The 20702-nt window shown below is 38.8% G+C and overlaps 1 protein-coding gene across 4 annotated transcripts in view; it reads left to right on the top strand.

Moving 5' to 3' along the window:
• Positions 1-20702, top strand: part of PRDM5 (PR/SET domain 5) — a 194077-nt gene that overhangs the window by 161524 nt on the left and 11851 nt on the right. Inside the window, exon 15 of one of the 4 annotated variants that reach the window (XM_057310039.1) lies at positions 3238-4565. The exons of the other annotated variants lie outside the window; for them this stretch is intronic. Within the exon in view, the coding sequence (XP_057166022.1) occupies positions 3238-3240 (3 nt within the window). The 3' untranslated portion in view covers positions 3241-4565. Of the gene's footprint in view, positions 1-3237; positions 4566-20702 lie in introns of those variants that run through there. 4 annotated transcript variants of the gene reach the window in all.

Genomic DNA, 20702 nt, shown 5'->3' with positions numbered 1-20702 from the left:
ATAATACATAGAAGAAAGCAGGTTAATATGATACATAAAATACCCTTCTTTTTTTTTTTAAAGATTTTATTTATTTATTTGACAGAGATAGAGACAGCCAGCGAGAGAGGGAACACAAGCAGGGGGAGTGGGAGAGGAAGAAGCAGGCTCATAGCAGAGGAGCCTGATGTGGGGCTCGATCCCATAATGCCAGGATCACGCCCTGAGCCGAAGGCAGACGCTTAACCGCTCTGCCACCCAGGCGCCCCAAAATACCCTTCTTGAATTCTTATTATGACCCAAGCATTACAATAAGCAAAATCCAATGACAAAGGTATAAAATCTCGTATTACAAATGAGAGAAGTAAGGTGTAGAGAGGTTAAGTAGCTTGTCCAGTCATATGACTAGTGGGCAGCACAAAGATTGAAAATTAGATGCCTTTATCCCTAAAATCTTTATTCTTTATTACTACATATATATATAGTTTTCAAGATGTTTTAAGGGATTACCTTCCATATTGTATGAACTCATCTTTTACAATTACTCCAAGAAAGCGTGCTGAATTCTCATTCAGTTCAAGAACAACTTGTGCTGCTAAGTACCTTTTAAGTCCACGGCTCTCCTCCCCTCTCCTTCCCCATTGCAGGGTTCGTGCTGTGAGAATGCTCCAAGAGGACTGTCACAAGGACCCTCCTCATCAAAAATGATTCCACAGTACCAGTATGACCTCTACAGGCATTTTCCCTTCACTTGCTCTTTTTAAGCTATTTTCAGTAAAATATTGTTAATATTTGAAAGCCATCAGGGAGGGATGTTTCCTGCCCCCTTGTAATCCATTTTTATAAGTGCAGGGTCAATGTAGGGAGATTTACTCTTCACGTTTTACCTGAATTCCTCATTTGCAGGTTCTCTGCATCATTGGAAATTCAAACACCATTTTCAATGTAAGAACCTTTCAGATCTTTGAAGATCGTTTTTCGGTATAATATTTTAGGCTATTTTAGATATATTCCTCCAGGAAGCTATGTCTAGGCCAGGAATGACCCCCAGTAGGACACATGGTAAGTTGATATCAAGGGCAGTGGTCAGGTTGAGTGAATTACGGTTTTGAAGGACCTATGAGGCCTCTCAGCCGTCCCGCCTTCATCTTAAGGAGGTTGTGAATATTTTTTAAATGCTTTGATTTCAGTAATTCTAGGTATTAGGGTGAAATTTATTCTTAAACTCATGAAGGAAGCAAAGGGCCTTTGAGATAGAGGTCATTTATTTTGGTTTCAGTTTAAATTATAGTTATGGATATACCCTTTTTCTCCATAAAGGAGGCATTATTCTTTGATTTCTTTATTTTTCACTAAAATCTATGAGGCAGCTAGTGGTTCCAAGAACATGTTTATCATTACAGTCTGACCCAAACCACACTTATATTGAAGTCAAACCTGCTTTCCCTGAGAAACATTAAAGCTCTGGCTATCGCTTTCTTCTCTTTATGCTTCAGACGAAAGCCTTATGCTCCGTATCAGCCGTGATTCAGTAGAGAGAAAAGCTGCTCCTTCCGGGGCGCTAGAGTCACAGCTGCGAGGCAGGCTTTAGCCACACTGCTCATGAGGAGTACTTAAGTGTGCTGCTTGTAAAACCCCGTTTTCCTTCAGTTCTCATCTCAACTTCAGTTCGTCATTGTAAATTATCTTTTTGGGGGTCACAGATTTGGGTACTTTCCAGTGAAATTATATTTGTTGTGTATATTTTCTATGTAGTTAGTCTACTCATTTTAGGAAATCTGTAACGCAGATACTGCCCTTTCTTACGAGGTCCCTTCTTCCCAGAGAGTATTGGAGTATGAATATTGAAGAGTGAATGCCATGGAGGAGCCTGGGTGGCTCAGTCGGTTAAGTGTCCAACTCTTGGTTTGGGCTCAGGTGGTGATCTCAGCTCAGTGTCATACTGTGCTTGGAGCCTGCTTAAGATTCTCTCTCTCCCTCTTCCTCTGCCCCTCTGCCCTTGCGTGCACACACTCTCTAAAAAAAGTTGAGGGGCACCTGCACCCCAATGTTTATAGCAGCAATGTCCACAATAGCTATGGAAAGAGCCCACATGTCCATCGACAGATGAAAGGATAAAGAAGATGTGGTGTACACACGTACACACACAAAGGAATATTACTCAGCCAGCCATCAAAAAGATGAAATCTTTTTCCATCCACGTAGATGGAACTAGAGGGTATTATACTAAGTAAATAAGTCAATCAGAGAAAGATAATTATCATATGACTTCACTTATATGTAGGATTTAAGAAACAAAACAGACAATCATAGGAGAAGAGAGGAAAAAATGAAACAAGATGAAACCAGAGAGGGAGACAAACTGTAAGAGACTCTGAATCATAGGAAACAAACAGGGTTGCTGGAGGGGAGGGGCATGGGGTAACTGGATGATGGTCCTTAAGGAGGGCATGTGATGGAATGAGTACTGGGTATTATATGAGACTGATGAATCACTGACCTCTACCTCTGAAACTAATAATACATTCTATGCTAATTAATTGGATTTAAATAAAAAATTAAATTAAAAAAATAAATCAGCCAACTAGTTAACAAACAAACAAAAATAAAGTTAATACGATGATTCTAATGCCACAGAAGGCAGAATATGCATGTGGGCTGGGTGTTGTTTGCTGGGAAAGTGAAAAGTAAGAGTTTCTACCAAAGAAATGAATATAGCAAGTTCTATGCTAGCATGTGCTTACAAAACAAAAACAGAATTCACTTAAAGAATAACCAATTGGTCTTTTTCTTTTTATAAATATTTGGGTACTAATAGTGTAAATAGATGTTCTCTAAAATCATCATTGCATGGAGTCAGAATCAGAATATATAATATAAATATATAATTATATAATATATAATTTATATATAACAAATATATGTAAAATAAATATATATAATGTTTCTAATTTTATAAATATATGAAAGTAAATATAGATTTTTATAATTTTATAAATATATAAATAAAGTAGAAATATATATATTTTTCAGCTTAGTTCCCTATATGATTTTATGTTCAAGATTGTAGACAGAAATAATAGGAACCAAAATTGAGAGCAAATTTTCAATGAATTTTTGTCATGAAATGTTTTATATTTGTACTTTTTTAAGTATTATTTTTCAAATTTATTTGTACTAAAGACCTATCACACAGAGGCATTGTTTTTCTAAAGTTTTTTTTTTTTTTTTTTTTGCTCGTAAAACTCTGCTTTACAGTGATTATGATAGTGCTGATTGTTTGTGGTCCTGATACCCGATTAAAACAGATGCATGCGACAGATTACTGAGTTGAGATTTGGTGTTCTGGAAATCGTGAGGCAGAAGAAATGGGCAAGAAACTCTGGAGGCTGGTAATCAGATCTGAAGCCCTTCACGAATCCAGGGTTAGTGGCTGAGCTAGGGTAGAGTTGTGAGTGACAGAAGCCACTCGTCCAGGGACTGATTCTTAGCATGGCAGAAAACGGATGGTCTGAGGTTCTTCAGTGGTACTTTCAGAGCGGAGAGTGCCTTCCACCTTACCAAAAAGTGACCAACACTTGAAAACCTTCTTGACCTTTACGACTACCCTTGAGGGTCCCTGACTGCCTAGCTGCCCAGCCCTAAAGCCCTAAAGCCTGGACGAATTCCAGGTCTCAGACATTCCAAAGCGTTCATGCGAAATTCAGGCTGGATCCCAGTGCCAAAACTCAGCACATCAGTGGGGACAATTCTAGTGGTTTTCCTAGGACTAGTCTCAATATGCATTACATTGAATTAATTTGAATTAAATCCATTTAACTCAAACCTTTGTCATTATCACATATGTTGTATATAAATATCTATCTCTACGTAACTATACATATTATATACATACATGTATATGTACACGTTTCTTAGTATGTGGCTGGCTATTTCAGCTCGTCCTAGTCGGTGGACGAACATATTTGGTTTACTCTTCCAGTACAAATTAAAAGCAACATTTTGCTGGAATGTGATGTGCTGAGTGCTTTAGATCTATGATATATATTTGGCTTTCTAGAGGCAACAGAAGTGAAGGAACAAAAATTAACATGTGTTTTTAGACATGTAAGTAGCATACCGAGTCATTGCCAAAGAAATGACAATCCATTGACAATATAGTCTTTAACATGCGGGACAGTTTATCACCAAGTAATATATGACTCAATGGTTAAATTTTAAATTTTCAAAATATTAAATTCTGTTTATATTTCCCCGTTGGCAGGACATGAGTTAGTTCTCCAACATCTGTCCCGTTAAGAGCTGTTGCCAGAGCTGTGGCTGCCGCGTGCTCAATGTCTGTTCCTTTTCCTGCAGTCCTGAGTCTAAAGGCCCCGAGGCCTGCCCTACTGTGCATCCCCACCCTCATTTTTGTGTCTTGAGATGACCAGTGTATGTTCTTTCACCCCTGTTTGGAGAGAGGTCTTTGGAGATTGGTTCTACACTTAATTTGAGAGGAAAGTCATGCACTTACTGACCTTTCTCTGGGCATTTGGCCCTCTTTGTGGCTTAGTTCCTTTGTGTGCATAATAAAAATTGTGTTAATTGAATCTTCCACCAAATGTGTTATTTACATTGATTTGCCTTAGAGGATATGTGGCTACTAGTAGAAAAACTCATGCCACTGCAAGTATAAAAAGAACAAATTTCTAAGAGATTGCACTGGCAATTCTTCTTTTCTTACGTGTGAGCACCCTCTGAGGGGACTGGTACATGTAAACCAAGGAACAAAGACAAAGAATGAAAACGTTCAACAAGATCATTTCCGTATGCAAAGGATTGGGTCAGAATTGAGATCTGCAATTCTATTAGGCTTTCTGTGTCTTGGAATTTAGTAAAAACAAGGAAATTGCCTCAATTCAAAGTCTTTTCTTTTACCTAATATGTTCTGAGAGAGAATGAGTGGTTGATTTCTGAGTAATTCTGACAGCTCATAAGCAGCTCTCTCTGTCTAAATGTTCTTCCTTTAAACAAAACAACAAAGCAAAACCATCTTTTTGAGGGGGAAAAAGGCACTTCACCCTGAAGTACTGGTCCTCTTACCCGTCCGCCATCCTTCATCCTCCAGCATCTTAACTTACGCCGGCTGGGATGAGAAGCCACTCTTCTCAGCGGGGACAGTCAGTACTTGCCTGAGTAGCTGAGTTCATCCTGCCAATGAGGTGACAGACCCTGATCATTCATACCTGGGATGAGAGAGCAGAAGAGAGAACGACGGGGAGTGTAGGCAGGCCTTGTGTTACCGAATCTTTCCTGTTTCATTCATTGTCCTATTGAGTGACAGCTGAGCACATTTATAGGGATGATGTGTATAATCCCTAGATGATATATAAATGGGGCATTACAACAGGTCATTATTCCTAAATTCAGGCGGTGGTGCTGTTTAATATAGAAACCAACTTGGCATCATCTTGCTCTTTGCCCACACTGAGGAGATTCCTGAGGTGTGGGGCTTTCAGGACTGAAACTGGGCTCGCCCCGGGTAAACGGGGACAGTTGGTCATACTAATCAGAGTTCTTAAAATAAATTAATGCGAAGTCTCTTCTCAAGGAACATACTGAACCCCAAACAATCAGAAGCTAGTGAGTGAAGTCACCATTATGTTTAAAAAAAAAATGGCAAAATTGGATTGATTACTGGTTACTGTTGATGATGGTAGATCATTTGTTTTGGGGGTAAGAATGGTATTTTGCAAAAGGTAGGAAGTATATAGTAGCCTGCAGTCTGTGTAGTACCACCAGAGATTAACCAAAACTTTTCACAAGATAGTCACCCATTTGTGAAAGAAGATTGAGCTCAAATTTACCTGCAGAACAAAACCATTCAGATGAAAAGGGGAAAGAGTGAAGATGCTAATTTTGTGAATAAAAGTAATGTTCTGGGGTTGCCTTTGAATTAAAAATGTTCATGATTTTAAATTTCAAAAACAAAAATGCTCCCATTACAATAATCCTGTCCTTCCTTCCTTCCTTTTTTCTTTCTTTGTTTCTATCTTTCCCTTTCTCTCTTTCTTTTTCTTTCTTTCTTCCTCTTTCTTCCTCTCTTTTTCTTTCTTTCTTTTCTTTCTTTCTTTCTTTCTCTCTTTCTCTCTTTCTCTCTTTCTCTCTTTCTTTCTCTCTTTCTTTCTCTCTCTCTCTCTCTTTCTCCATCTCTCTGTTTCTCTCTGTCTTCCTAACCTTACAGGCTGACTGACTTTTTGTCAAAACATTGTATGACTCAAGCACATTCAAATCTAGCAAGATCTCTGCCAGGACAGCCATGGAATCCTCACCTGTGCAAATAGACAGACGTTTTTTCAGCATTTTTGAGGTTTGAAGGGGGCAGGTTTATGCTACTAGCTCGCTGCCATCTGTGGAGTGTGTTGATTCAGAGATGTAATTTATATTGATGATATGATTTCCTCCGACTTCTGCCTGTGCCTTGATGGTTGTGTTTCACCTGTTGACATGAACTTGGCTGAAATGAATGCTCCCTTGGCCATGGGTGAATTAGTTGCATGTGTGATAGCACCTTTCTGCTGTGTTCTTGTTATTTTCAAAGTTGCGTAATGGGATAAGTATGTTATTCCTTTAGAATTAGATATCCCTTTTCTAGGGCTTTGCATTTACATAATTCCTTTCTCCTACAGACCTCTGAATAAACTTTATGGTTTTATTCAAAGATGGATTACACTTGCCACCATCACATATGTCAGAAAGCATGCTTGTTATTTTTGGAAGTAGGCAAGTTGAATTAAATCAATTCTCTATGGACTAATTGGATTTGCTTCTTAAATGTGAGAGTCTATGGCTATATTGTGTTCTCATTTCACATTATTCTTTGTAGCCCATACCACTATATTATGGCTCCTAAATTGACAGAGATATTTGGTATTTGCTGCATATTATTATATTTCAAATTGTGTAACCACAAAAATTGAAGGTTGATGGACAAGTAAACCTCAACTCCATTTACTCCATCTGCCCTTTTTGCAAGTCTGTTGTTGGACTCTTCTTAAGGATAAGGATTATGTCTCAAAGCTTGGGTCCCCCACAGTTCCTAACACAGTGTCTGGCTCAATAGCAACGGAGACTTTCGCTGATGAATTTACCCTCAATTACACCATCACCTAATCATGGGGGTTATCATGATTGGTGTCGGATCACTTGTAAATGGAGCTCGACAAATTTAAATTAACTGGTAGGTAAGGTTAGATATAGAAAAGGACTAGCCCAGATATAGAAAAGGACCTTTTTAAAGAAAGTAGTTAATATTTTTCTTCCTAAGTTTGCCTTTGGTGGTGCGTTACTATGTCTTGAGACCACATTTTTCAGAAATACCCCATACGTAAATGAAGCAACCCAGAACATGAAAAAAAAAAAAAAAAAAGAGGCTGTTTAAAACTTCTAAGACTTACTTTGATTTTCATTAGCAATTTTTTAAGATACAACACAAAAATGTTGAAGACAATATGTGACAAAAGAAAAAGTCGCATTAGTGTCCTGTGCTCTCACAGCTCTAACAGCTTGTGGTCATGATTGCCTTCATTTCCTTTTCTTTTTTTTTTTTTAAAGATTTTATTTATTAGAGAGAGAGAGAGCATGAGTGGGGTGAGGGGCAGAGGGAGAAGCAGACTCTCCGTTGAGCAGGGAGCCAGACGCTGGGAGCATGACCTGAGTGGAAGGCAGACGCTTAACCGCCTGAGCCACCCAGGCGCCCCTGATTAGTCATTCCTGATTGTTATATGAAACTCAGCATTTTTGGACACGATATGTGTGTGTGTGCATATATATATATATTTATTAGAACATATACATATAAATATAGATACATATACACATTTATCTTTTATATTTTTATATTTATTTCCCTTCTGCTCCCGTCTACCTTCCTTATATTTCCTCATATTTTTGTTAGAATTTGCATTTATATTTCAGAGTTTGATTTATAATTTTGTAAGATGGTGAGAATAACTTTTTCCTTATTATAAAATGTTCGTGTTCATACGCTTAGTCTTCTTTTGTAAGATTTTTGAGAAAAATCTAAACAATTAGTCATTATGCAGGGAAAGAAATCATTTCCCTTTAGATAATTTAAATAATAACACTTTCACTTAACTAGCATTCCTTTTCTTTCAAGGATTACAAAGAACATCCTTTACAATGCACAAATCTCACATTGTACTCAGAATTCTTATCAGCAAATATATTTTCAGCTCCTTTCTAACTTTCTTCATGTGTATCAGAAAAATGCTGCTGTCACTCCCATTTTTAGAGCTGAGGCTCTTAGACTGGGTTGTGCATCGTCCTTTCTAAGAGCCAGCCACTGACTTTTTGAGTTGTTGATTTACCGTTGTAGCATTGTACTTCCATCTGAGCAAGAAGTTTCTCTGTCACTGGCATAGTGCCGTTGGAATGTGGCGTGATGATTAGAAGATAGAGATGGTAGAATACTTCCACTCCTAAGTACCCAAAAGCCCCATGAAAGGGTCTCAGATGATGAAGATGTTTAGTAAGTCACATAAGGAGAATTCAGAGGCAGGGCCGTCTCGTGGTTGGTTAAGACAGTGGCTCCACAAGATCTTCAGTGGCTCAGGTTCCTCTCATCTCTCCTGCTGTCCTCAGCCAGCTCCTCACATGCTACCATGTGGCTGCAGCAGCCCACACATCCCAGTCATACGTGGTCGGCTGCAATAGGCAGAAGCCTTTCCCCGAATCCCCCACTGACGTACTTTCTCTGCTCAGTAACCAAGTCCTGTGACATGCACCAATCTAAACCCGTCATTGAAAAGGAAATGGAATTGCCATCACTGCTTAGCCCAGCGGTTCCCAAATGTGTGTCTATATCACAGTCACCTCCGATCCTTTAAAAATGCCAAAGCTCAGGCCACACCCCTGAGCACCAAAATCACACTCTCGGGGGTGGGTCCCAGGCATCAACATTTTAGGAAGCTCCCAGGTGATTCCATGCAAGCAGCTTAGCCTCATCAAGATTCTCTCTCTTGGCTGGGTTAGGTAGCCTCCTCTTCCACTGTGCTCGGCCGGGAGGAAGGGGTTTGATGGGGAGGAAGCCACAACACAAGGAGGTCACTACAGACACCGGCCCTGAAGTAAGCTTGACCTCTCTACCCGATGATGTAACCTTGGTCATATTTTAAAACTAACACTGCTTGGGGCGCCTGGGTGGCTCAGTTGTTAAGCGTCTGCCTTCGGCTCAGGGCGTGATCCCTGTGTTCCGGGATCGAGTCCCACATCGGGCTCCTCCGCTGGGAGCCTGCTTCTTCCTCTCCCACTCCCCTGCTGTGTTCCCTCTCTCGCTGGCTGTCTCTCTGTCACATAAATAAATAAAATCTTTAAAAAAATAAAATAAAACTAACAGTGCTTCATCTGCAAGTGAGAATAACCGTGCCAAATTTGCAGCATTGCTTAACAATTAAATGGAAAAAAAATTTAAAATTCCCAGCGCTTTACCAGCCAACATGAAGTAGACATTCTATTTACATCCACAATAATGCCTTGGTAGGAGAGAATCATAGGAAGAAGAGAGAAATAGAAGTTATTGTTGCTGTTGTTGTATTTTTCAGTAGTAGTTCTATTATTACTTGAGAAGATGGTGGATCAGATTAGAAGTTCTCACTTCTGGTTGCACTCTCACTTCTGTGCCGTCGCCTGGCCACACCCAGACCAGCTAAGTCAGGCTATCTGGGAATGGAGGCCAGGCATCAGCGTTTCTGAGAAGATTCCCTGGGTGATTCAGGTGTGCAGGCAGCCGCAATCCATAGGCTAGAGACTGGGAGAGTGTGAGGGAGGAATGTAGTTAGGTCAGTTTGCCTCATTATTCCAGATGACCAGTCCGAGTCACCAGTGTAGCCGCAGGGAAACAAGGTTTTCGAACTAGTTTGGATGGTTCTTCGCTTGCTTTGTGCCAGACAAGCTCTTCTGTCACCTCTGTGCAAGTGATAGGACTTCACTGTAGCCATTTAACTTACAAAAATTATTCTGTAGGCCTCAGGAGTGGGTTAGAAAGGGACTGAGTGCCTTCTTGTTTCTATTTAGTTTGTATACACCACTTTAATATAAGAATTATATTCTATTTACTGTGCTTATTTTTAGTTTTCTATATGTGTGAATTGTGCAATCATTTTCCTAGTTTGTAGAAAGTGTGTTTTCCATTAGCTACGATGCAAAACCAATTACGGATGTGTTATGTAGAAACCTGCTTTAAATATTCTCCTAGCTTTCTGTAGGCTTCCCAAAGAGTTATAATTTTTAGGTGCATTGTTTACTAGGCCGTGGGTATGTTTTGTCATATGTTGAAAGATCACACCAGCTATAAAAATGAGATGGTGAATAAAAAGCCACAAAAGCTGTAAACATCTGTAAAAGAAGTTTTCTAGGCAAGGCTGCTCGTTAGAGGGAAACTCGGTGCACGTTGATTGTGTGCAGCTGGTGGCACGTGACCTTTCAGGAACGGGGCCATTAAGAGGAGCTGTTAGATCTATGGCGGCCGCACTGTGGGCCGTTAGATCTGTCCCCTCAGCTGCGTGTAATAGCAGCCCGTGGGGCCGCACTCGCAGAGCTCCCTCTAAATTCCACCGCGACTCTGTCGTGAATTGGGTGTTTTATGGAATTGGGTAGTCATCTTTTGGTCACAAAACCAGTCTTACCAAGAGAATTAGCTCGTTCCCAGTAAAGCAGAAAAATCTGGAAATACCAGTATGGGCTTCACAGTGTCTGCCACCCTGAAGAGCACGTGTCAAGGCTGACCTCTGGTCCGTGTCAGGGCCACCGCAGGATGCTGCCTGGAGCTCTCATTTATTATTCTTGGAGGATCTAGCATGTGAAATGCCACGTAAGGTATGATGCTGACCCAGTTAACCAAATGACCCCATTTTACAAGAGCGCAAGAGACCCCCTGCTCTGGACACATATCTGAGCAAACAGCCTGGGTGTGCTGGGCCTGGGGGGAGAGGGACTGGTGTGGAGAATCTACTCACCAGAATGCGTTTTTGTGGCTGGCAGTGGGACCAGTCACTGGAGCATTGGGTCTTCTCTGGGCAGGCATTTCTGAGACAGCGTTTCTGACTTCTGAGATGATTCACTGTTGACAGGATCCATCTTCGTGATACCAGAAAGTTTCCCTTAAAAAAAAAAAAAAAAAAAAAAAAGACAAGATATTTGAAGCAGAAGAACGATTGTTAAGATGTTTTAAGTTTTAGAATAAAATGAAAGCAATTTTTTAATAAAATTTCCTTTATTTATTTATTTATATATATATTTTTTTTATGTAAAGTTCGATGATTCATTAGTGGCGTATAACACCCAGTGCATCATGCAATACGTGCCCTCCTTACTACCCATCACCAGCCTATCCCATTCGCCCACCCCCCTTCCCTTTGAGGCCCTCAGTTCGTTTCTCAGAGTCCATAGTCTCTCATGCTTCATTCCCCCTTCTGATTACGAAAGGGGGGTTAATCCTTTAACTTTTTATAAGGAAAAAATTAAACCCACAGAAACAGGGAGAATAGGGGAATGAATTTCTATGGAACCTCACTCAGATTCAACAAACATTAATTTTTTTTCCATTTATAACCTCTCCACTACCCCCAACCATAAAATTTGGAATTTTTATATATATACTATTAAAATGATATTTAATTCAGAGTTAGGTGTAATTCTGTTGGTAGTTATCTTTTATGTAAGATGTATGATATAATTTGTTCACTTAGATGATGAAAGAACTGAATCACGGGCATCTGTGATCGGACATTTTTGTTCTAGACCCATGCTAGCCGAAGTGTGGCTTGAAGACCACTACCAGCCCACAAACTCTTAGTTTCTGGTCTGTGATGAGATTGGCATAGAAATTGTGAGGAAGTACTTTGGACTTTTATAACATTTTGGCATTGCTGCACATCTAAGTGCATGATCATTTTTTTAGTAATTTTTTTTCATCCTACTTTGCAAAAGTATCAGTCAGCAGCCACTGAGAGCAACACAGTCTTTCACTGCAAATAAATCAGGAAGTACTCTTCAGTAGGGCACGTCTGTGATTTTGCCCTCCAGGGGACAATTGGCAATGTCTGGAGATATTTTGAGTCAGCACAATTGGAGAATAAACTTAGAGGGGAGAGGTATATGCTACTGACATCTAGTGGGTACACAGGACAGCTCCCTAAAACAGCATTATCTGGCCCTAAATGTCAGTGGTACTGAGGTTGAGAAACCCTGCTCTAGACCACAGTGGAGGGCTTATGCTGTCTGTGCCTTGCCTGAGATTTGGCAAATGGGTCTTACCAGGGTGCAGGCTGACCAGAGTCTAAGGCTGTTTGTATGTGACCTGCCCTTACACAAGAGTCTCCACATTCTACTTCGGAAATTAGCAAGACCTTTTGCAGATGGAAGAGTTTGACTGTTAAATGACTTTGCCCCAAATGGTATAGAAATATGATGCTTTTATATATAGTCACAAGTTGCGTGTTTCATCTCTGCCAGAGTTTGTAATGTGCCCAACAGGAGAAAGTCAGCCACTGCTGCAGCGGCTGAGAACATGGGGAACTAGAAATTTATAAAATTTCTGTTTATTTAGAAATTTCGTATTTAAGGGGCGCCTGGGTGGCAGAGCGGTTAAGCGTCTGCCTTCGGCTCAGGGCGTGGTCCCGGCGTTATGGGATCGAGCCCCACATCAGGCTCCTCCGCTATGAGCCTGCTTCTTCCTCTCCCACTCCCCCTGCTTGTGTTCCCTCTCTCGCTGGCTGTCTCTATCTCTGTCGAATAAATAAAAAAATCTTTAAAAAAAAAAATTCGTATTTAAGAAATTCGTACCAAATCCCTGCTTCATGAGGTTTTTAAGATTTTCTTTTAAAGTTAGAAGTAGGAAATGATCATCTGATGAAAGTCGTCATTTTTCTGAACTTTAATAGGGAAAATATGAATAGCTAGAAATATTTAGTCTAGAAAAGATAATCAAATAAAATTAATTTGGAACAAGAGATAACTTGTATATCCTAATATACTTGTGTGTGTGCATGTGTGTGTATGTGTGTGTGTATGTGCGTGTGTGTGAGAGAGAAAGAAAGAAAGAGAAAAAGAGAGAGAGACTTATTTCCACATCTGATTCCTCTTCAGTGAGTTTCTTCTTTCAAATTGTATTTGCTGTCCAAGTTACTCACATGGAAGTAATTTCATTAACACCATGGACATTCTGGCCTTGCTTGGTGTAGCTTTGAGCAAGACAAATAGGGAAGAGTTTGTCCATCAGGTATATCCACGTACTATATAACAACCAAGAAGCCAGTGTTTTGCTCACAGGTTGAACCCTGTCATAAGCCAGCTATGTTTATATATGTTCAGAATACCACAGGCGGGGCGCCTGGGTGGCACAGCGGTTAAGCGTCTGCCTTCGGCTCAGGGCGTGATCCCAGCGTTACGGGATCGAGCCCCACATCAGGCTCCTCCCTATGAGCCTGCTTCTTCCTCTCCCACTCCCCCTGCTTGTGTTCCCTCTCTCGCTGGCTGTCTCTATCTCTGTCAAATGAATAAAAAAAAAAAAAAAAAAATCTTTAAAAAAAAAAAAAAGAATACCACAGGCTCTGCCAGTCCTCCTCATCCTCACTAGTCTGCCTGTTTCAATTGCTTACTGATTTTTATTTCTCAATTTTATTGGAGTCAGGCTACCACTGTCACAAAAGAGTATTTATTAACCATCATCCTATGACTTCCTTAAACCATTTATCTTAACCTCTGAGTACAAGGGAAAACGCTCACTTGCCATATTTTCTGTTTCTATTTGATTGGGCCTAACATAAAAACAACCAAGGTAATATTCAGAATACCCACCTATGGCATGCTGATAATCTACCCATGATCCACCCTTGTCTTTGGTAGTCTTTGTAGTGGAGGACATGCTTCTTTACCTATCCTGGCAAGCAGTCCTAACAGGAAACCACCAATAAATTTCTATTTTAAAGAACTTCAACATTCAGATCCCTCCAAGATTTATTAAAAATGTGACTTTGTTTCTAAAGTGATTCTGAGATTTATTAATTCAGTTCTTATTGGGAAAAAATATAACATTTGAAGTTATTTTTTATGTAGATGGTCATTAGCAATACAAAAATAGGACTTATTATTAGCTACATAACAAGGTACAGGGTGTGGAGCTCTATAAATCCTACCTTTTGAATGAATTCTGCCAAATGCTGTTTGATTAAAGAGAACTGATTAGACTACTGATTAATTCTGCTTTTGACAGATTACACAGTTTAACTGACAAATAGATTGCCTCCATTTAGTAATGATTCCCCAGTTATGATGACAAAGGACAAGCTATTTGTCAGTTAAACTGTGTAATCATTCAGAAACAGAACTAATCAAGGACCTAATCATTTTGTCTCCGGTTAAATCCCGCTAATGAGTTAAAATGTGTAATTTATACTACAGATTCCCCTTGGAAAGTGTTACAATTTCCATGATGTTTTATTGAATCGGATTTTGTGCCCATATTAAAGATTTTGTAATGGAGGAAGAGATAGAGGAAGACAGGTAGTGGAGTTATAAGATGATTAATGTCAAAATGTTGCTAGTGTATGAGTTCTTCGTGGGGGAGGAGCAATGGGGCCTTTGGAAGTCCGACAGTATCCGAACTTGCGTAAACACTTTGGCCACACCAGCCTGCAGATTGTTTTCCAATGTGTACTTGGGATGGTAGCAGAGAGCTCAGCCTCACCTCTGTTGCCTAACCTGACAGTAAGAACTCAAAGATTTCCTAAGCTTTCTATGTCACATGGTCTCTTGCTGTGTCCACCACTCTGTAGTTGTCTAACCACTGTCATCCTCAGTGAACCATATGGTAAGGGCAGGCAGCGAAGATTAGAAATTGAAGTTCTCTTCCTTCCTCTCACACAAGCATGGATGCTTCTGGACTGAGAAGTTAGGGCTAAGAATATTTAGGAATGCTCCAGAGGTGACATAGATTTTTTTCACAATTTCCAGAGAAAAGGAGAGGAAGAAAAGGTGAAGGTGTAGCTTATTATCTATGCCCAACTATGTTTACCATGTGAAAGGTGGTATTTCTTTCATATGGCAGACTAGGAATAATTGGGAAGAAATTAGTAAAGAAGGGGGATGAGGGTTTTGTATTGTTTCTTTTTTCCTGAAAAATAAAATGCAGTTTTTTTCTTCTTATTTCAGTTCATTTGGTTTTCTTAAATTTGAGATGAATGCCCTGTGATCTTCTGGCTCTGCCTCTGGTATAACAGCTGTTTACTGGAGCAGGAATTCTCTCATACTTGCTTTGGCATCATTCACTGTAAATTGGAATCTTTTCAGGGGCACGCGGGTGGCTCAGTTGGTTGAGCGTCTGACTCTTGATTTCAGTTCAGGTCCTGATCTCAGGGTCGTGAGATTGAGCCCCGTGTCAGGTTCCACACTCAGAACAGAATCTGCTAGGGATTCTCTCTCCCTCTCTCTCTGCCCCTCCCCACACTTGTTCACATGCACTTGCACACATGCTCTCTAAATAAATAAATAAAATCTTTTTTAAAAAATGGAATCTTTTCAAGGGTGGGCATTAAAGTTCTTTCCAAGGAGCACAATATGGCATTCTGACCGAATCTGTCAAGAATTATATCCTTCCTTGTAATTTCTCCAGGAAAATTGTAGATTGTTTAAGACTTGCGGATAAAATAGATGGACAGACATATGAAAGGCAAATATGGCTTCTTCTTACTATACTTTGCTATGACCTAAGGACTCAGAGAACCTTTCTTTGTAGACTGACTTAGAAGTGTGATTGTAGAGTCCTTTGTGAGCTAATAATCTTAGGACAAAATCCCAGGGAACCTTCAGCTTCAAATGGTTCCTGGTAGAAAAGAGTGAGTCCAGGCAGATACAGAACTGCTTCATCAAATGGGTCCCTTTCCCAACTATAATTCTCAATTTTTTAAATTGGAGAAACCTTTCTAACATTATAAATTTCAACCCCAACTTTCCTGCCAACACACACATAGAAGCACATGCTGGTGGTTGTACTTTTAATGCCTTTTATAGGAGAAAATGGATAAGTGAAGGTAATATAATTTCAGTGACATTTGTAAATAAAGTATATTGAAATAATCAGTATTTGGTTAAATACCAGCAGTATTTACAAACATTTGAAAAATACCAATATATGAGTGGGCGAATATGTGTGTGTGTGTGTGTGTATAAAACATTATTTATTCAATCCAAGCCAATGCATAATACACATTTGAGTTTTTGAAAACTTTTGTGATAACTGCAAAACCCCTCTGCCTTTCCAGAATCTCCATACACTGGTTTGGAACCTTTCTCAGTACCCATGGGGCACTGTAGGATGCTTACCTAGACAGTACCTGCTAAGAGGAAATTTAGGAATGAATGAGAAGGGTGTTCTTAATCAGTGATGCTCAGACCTTGGTTTTCACTGCCTTTTCCTCCTGGAAACTTCCCGTCACTCTCTTAGGATGTCATCCAGATAACTGGTCCTGTCTTAGGTTGTTCTCTGCCAGATACTTACCTGTCGTTGCGGCTGCCACAGTGATGTGCCTCTTACTTCTTCACAAGATCTTGTTTTACAGATAAATTGTAGAGAGAAGAGCTTTCCTTTTTTTCTTTTCATAAGCATCATATTGATATATCTTTATACGTTTTTAAAATATAAGTTTAAGTAAAACGTTTGGATATCATGAAAGTCCCAGCAACTCCAAGAAATTTCTCATTTAAATACTTACAACTACATTTTCAAGTTTTTTGTTGTTTTTTGGTTGGTTGGTTGTTTTTAACTGGGCAATATTTGAAGAAATAACAGGCACCAAAAACCATGCAATATGTGAAAAGAGATTGTATTGATTTAGACTAGCTGACAAATGCAGTAAACATATTTTTCGGACGGCCAAGAAAAATGCGATGTTTTTCTGTTTCCTTGAGCAGTCATTTAAAATACAGACGCCCGGGGCGCCTGGGTGGCACAGCGGTTAAGCGTCTGCCTTTGGCTCAGGGCGTGATCCCGGCGTTATGGGATCGAGCCCCACATCAGGCTCCTCCGCTATGAGCCTGCTTCTTCCTCTCCCACTCCCCCTGCTTGTGTTCCCTCTCTCGCTGGCTGTCTCTATCTCTGTCGAATAAATAAATAAAATCTTTAAAAAATAATAAAATAAAATAAAATAAAATAAAATAAAATAAAATAAAATAAAATACAGACGCCCTATGTAAAACACCTATCCGTGCTGGATGTAATAAAGCAAATAGCAGATATCTGAACTTGGGGGGAGGGGGGAAGTAACAGTAATCCCCAGGATCCAACAAAGCGAACTGCAGCCAAATGCCAGGGTGATCAGGTCAAGTTAAGAATGAGAACACCTTCAGGGCGTTTGCCAGGATCTGTACATTCAAGGGTTGGTTTTTAATGGTGACGGAAAGGGAGGCAAGCGCTGGGCGTAGGTGGTAGGGCAAGATGGAACCACATCCCACCACAATGCTGGGACCCTAGAAAAGCGATACTCAAAATGAAATCAGGAACTGGAAATAAACGGAGGTGCTTGGGACATTTAACTGTCTCAGAGTCATTGCTGGCTAGAGAAAAAGAGTTCTCCTTGGAGTTTGTAACCACAAATCTCTCCCTCAAGTGTGTTTAGAGTTCAGACTTAAAATGCTTCCCTGACCAGAAAACCCTAAGGCAAGAACTAAACTTAAAATGGTCTTTGATTGATAGCATCCCAGAATGCCTGGCAGAAGCAAACACAAATGGTGTCTGGAGGGACTTACCCTCAACCTAGGGGTCACAGAATTTTAACAGATAAAGACCACCAAACAGGAGCCCATGATTCCAAATTCCAGAAACACCCAAGGAAACAAGAACCATGAGCAGGAGACAGGAGAAACCGCAAATAGCAGAATTACATTTCCAAAAAACTTAAGATAATGATTTATCAGATGAGGTAAATTATACAAATGTCTAGAATATTTTTTAAATAGACATAAGCAACATGAGTAAAAAACAAGATTTTATCAAAAATTAAGCATAATTGAAAAGAACCAAATAACTTACAAAAATTTAAAATATAATGGAAATTAGAAAATCAAATGATCCTGTTAACAAGTTATTCATACCTGAAGATAATTGATCAACTGAATCTAAAGAAATTACATATACAAGAGATGGAAATGGTTAAGAGACGTGAAAAATAGTCTGTTATACATCTAATTGGATTTGTAGACTTTCACTTAATAACAAATGAAAAATAAAGTCATTTTCAATCAAATAAAAACAGAATTTACCATCATCAGATCCTCTGAAGTTCAGTTAAGAAAGCCTGAAAAGTAAAGAAATTGTTAAGCATGTATAAAACTAAACCACACTGATGTGTAAAGTAATAATGATTCTGTATCGGGCATTAAAAATCAAGACACAAATAAGATACTGTTACATATAACATGTAATATAGGAGAATTCTGCAGGACTTGTTATTCAGTAGGAGGGAAAACATACAGATAAACTTTAGATTGTGTTAAATTAATGGTAGAATTGTTAAGGATAACCATTAAGAGATAGAAATAGTGTTCATGACTTCTATGATAATACAAGGGGGAAATCATCAATCCAAAACATGCAAGAAAATACAGGGGAAAAAAACCTGAGAAGATTGGCAAGATAAAAGTAATGCACAAAATAAAATGTTAGAAATATATTCAAATATATTTTAATAACAAAATTAATAGATAAATACCCTAATATATTTATCATAACAGTAATTATAATAAATGATAATGAATATTAAGAAACAAAACTTGCTATCTTAAAAAAAATGATATAAGGGTAGGTTAAAAAGATCCAGTTGATAACAGTTTATGGAGACACTCCTCATCGATAGGATATAGACTGAAAGTAAAAAGATGAATATACCAGGCAAACACTAATTTTATTTTTTTTGCCTCTTTCTTTTAAACTAAGGCATAATTGACATATAACATTATATATGTTCAAAGGGTGCAAGGTATTGATTTGATACACTTATATATTACAATACGATTACCACCATAGTGTTGGCTAAACCTCCACCATGTCATGTAATTACCTTTGTGTGTGTGCGTGTGTGCACATGTATGTTGAGAACATTTAAGATCTAGTCTCTTGGCAACTTTGAAATACATACGACGGTATTGTTCACTATAAATCACAATTCTGTGCATTAGGTCTCCAGAACTTACTCATCTTCTAACTGCAAATGTGTACCCTTTGGCCAACATCTCCCCAATTTCCCTACCCCCCATCAAATACTAATTTTAAAAAGCTTTTATAGGTATATTAAGATGAGATTAATTTTAAAGTAAAAAGAATTATTACAGGTAAAGAAGATCACTTCAACATGATAAAAGGTCCTATTTTCTAGGAACATAATAGTTTTAAATTTATATACACTCATCATGTACCTCATGAGTCTCAGAATTTGTAAAATACAGTGATAGAATTATAAGAATATACTGGATGTTGGAGTGTAAAACGGTTTATCCACTGTGCAGAGTTTGGCCATTTCTAGAAAAGTTGAAGGTGCAGTCCCACTTCTAGATATACATACCATAGGGGATCACACTGATCTTCACTCAAGTAAACATGTACAAAAAAATCCAGAGCAAATTTGTAAGAGTGAAAAATTGGAAAAACTTGAACCACCTATCACTGGATAATGTATATAAGCAAAATGGAGCATAGCCATTGAATGTAATACGATATGGTATTAAAAATGAGTGAGTAGGAACAACGTGTGTTCACCAAATGAAATTGGGGACTAGAAGCTCATAAAGGTAGTGTTGAGTAAAAATAAGTCAATTTCAGAAGAACTCACAGAGTTTGCATCTAGTATCATACTATGTAAGTAAGTTTAAAAGGCAAAATAATACTATGTCTTACTTAGAGATCCTTCCATTCATGTGCAGTAAAAATATAGAGAAAAACAAGGGAATGGTAAGCCCCATAGCCAGCACAGCAGTCACCTCTGAGGACATGGACAGGTGCTGCAGTTAGGGAGTGGGGGTGGGGGATGTGTTGAGAAGCACACCTGTCCTGGTAATGTTTGATTCCTTGAGAGCTAGCTGGTAGACAGACACATGTCGGTTTGGTTTTGTAGGTCTGAAAACGTTTATAATACTCTTAAATACTAAGGAGAAAATATGCATGGAACTTATGTACATGACAGGAAATTAAATACACACACACACACACAACCTCAATCTAAAAAACTATTTAAAACATTTTTGAAGATGTGTTTGGAAAAAAATCTCATTGCAAGTTTACTTTAAACCTCATTTTTTCCCTCAAATCTTTTTATTTATGCACTGTTTAGTAATAACCAGCTGTTTGGGGGGGGTTGTTTTGTTTTGTTTTTTAACGGGCTGTTTTAGTGGAACAGTGTTAATTTATTTCACAATTCTTTCCAAGTGAAAAGGTTGGTGATATAAGTGCCTGGTATCAAAGGTGGATGAGGAATGTGGACATTTTCTCTTTTCCTGTGGAGATATTTTTTTTTTCCTTAAGAGTCTATAACAAACAATTTAAAAATGCCTCATTTAAAAAAGTAACTTAGATTTTATAAAAGAATGTTCTACCTAGGAAAGAAAGATTGGGCAAAAGAAATGAAAATACTTAAATCACAGTTGAGCTGTAGTTTTTTAAACTTACCCCCGAAATC

The sequence above is a fragment of the Ursus arctos genome, unplaced genomic scaffold, assembly GCF_023065955.2.
Source record: "Ursus arctos isolate Adak ecotype North America unplaced genomic scaffold, UrsArc2.0 scaffold_11, whole genome shotgun sequence".
Classification (NCBI taxonomy): Eukaryota; Metazoa; Chordata; class Mammalia; order Carnivora; family Ursidae; genus Ursus; species Ursus arctos.
The sequence above is the reverse complement of the archived record's forward strand: the minus strand, read 5'-3'. Positions and strand labels throughout refer to the sequence as shown.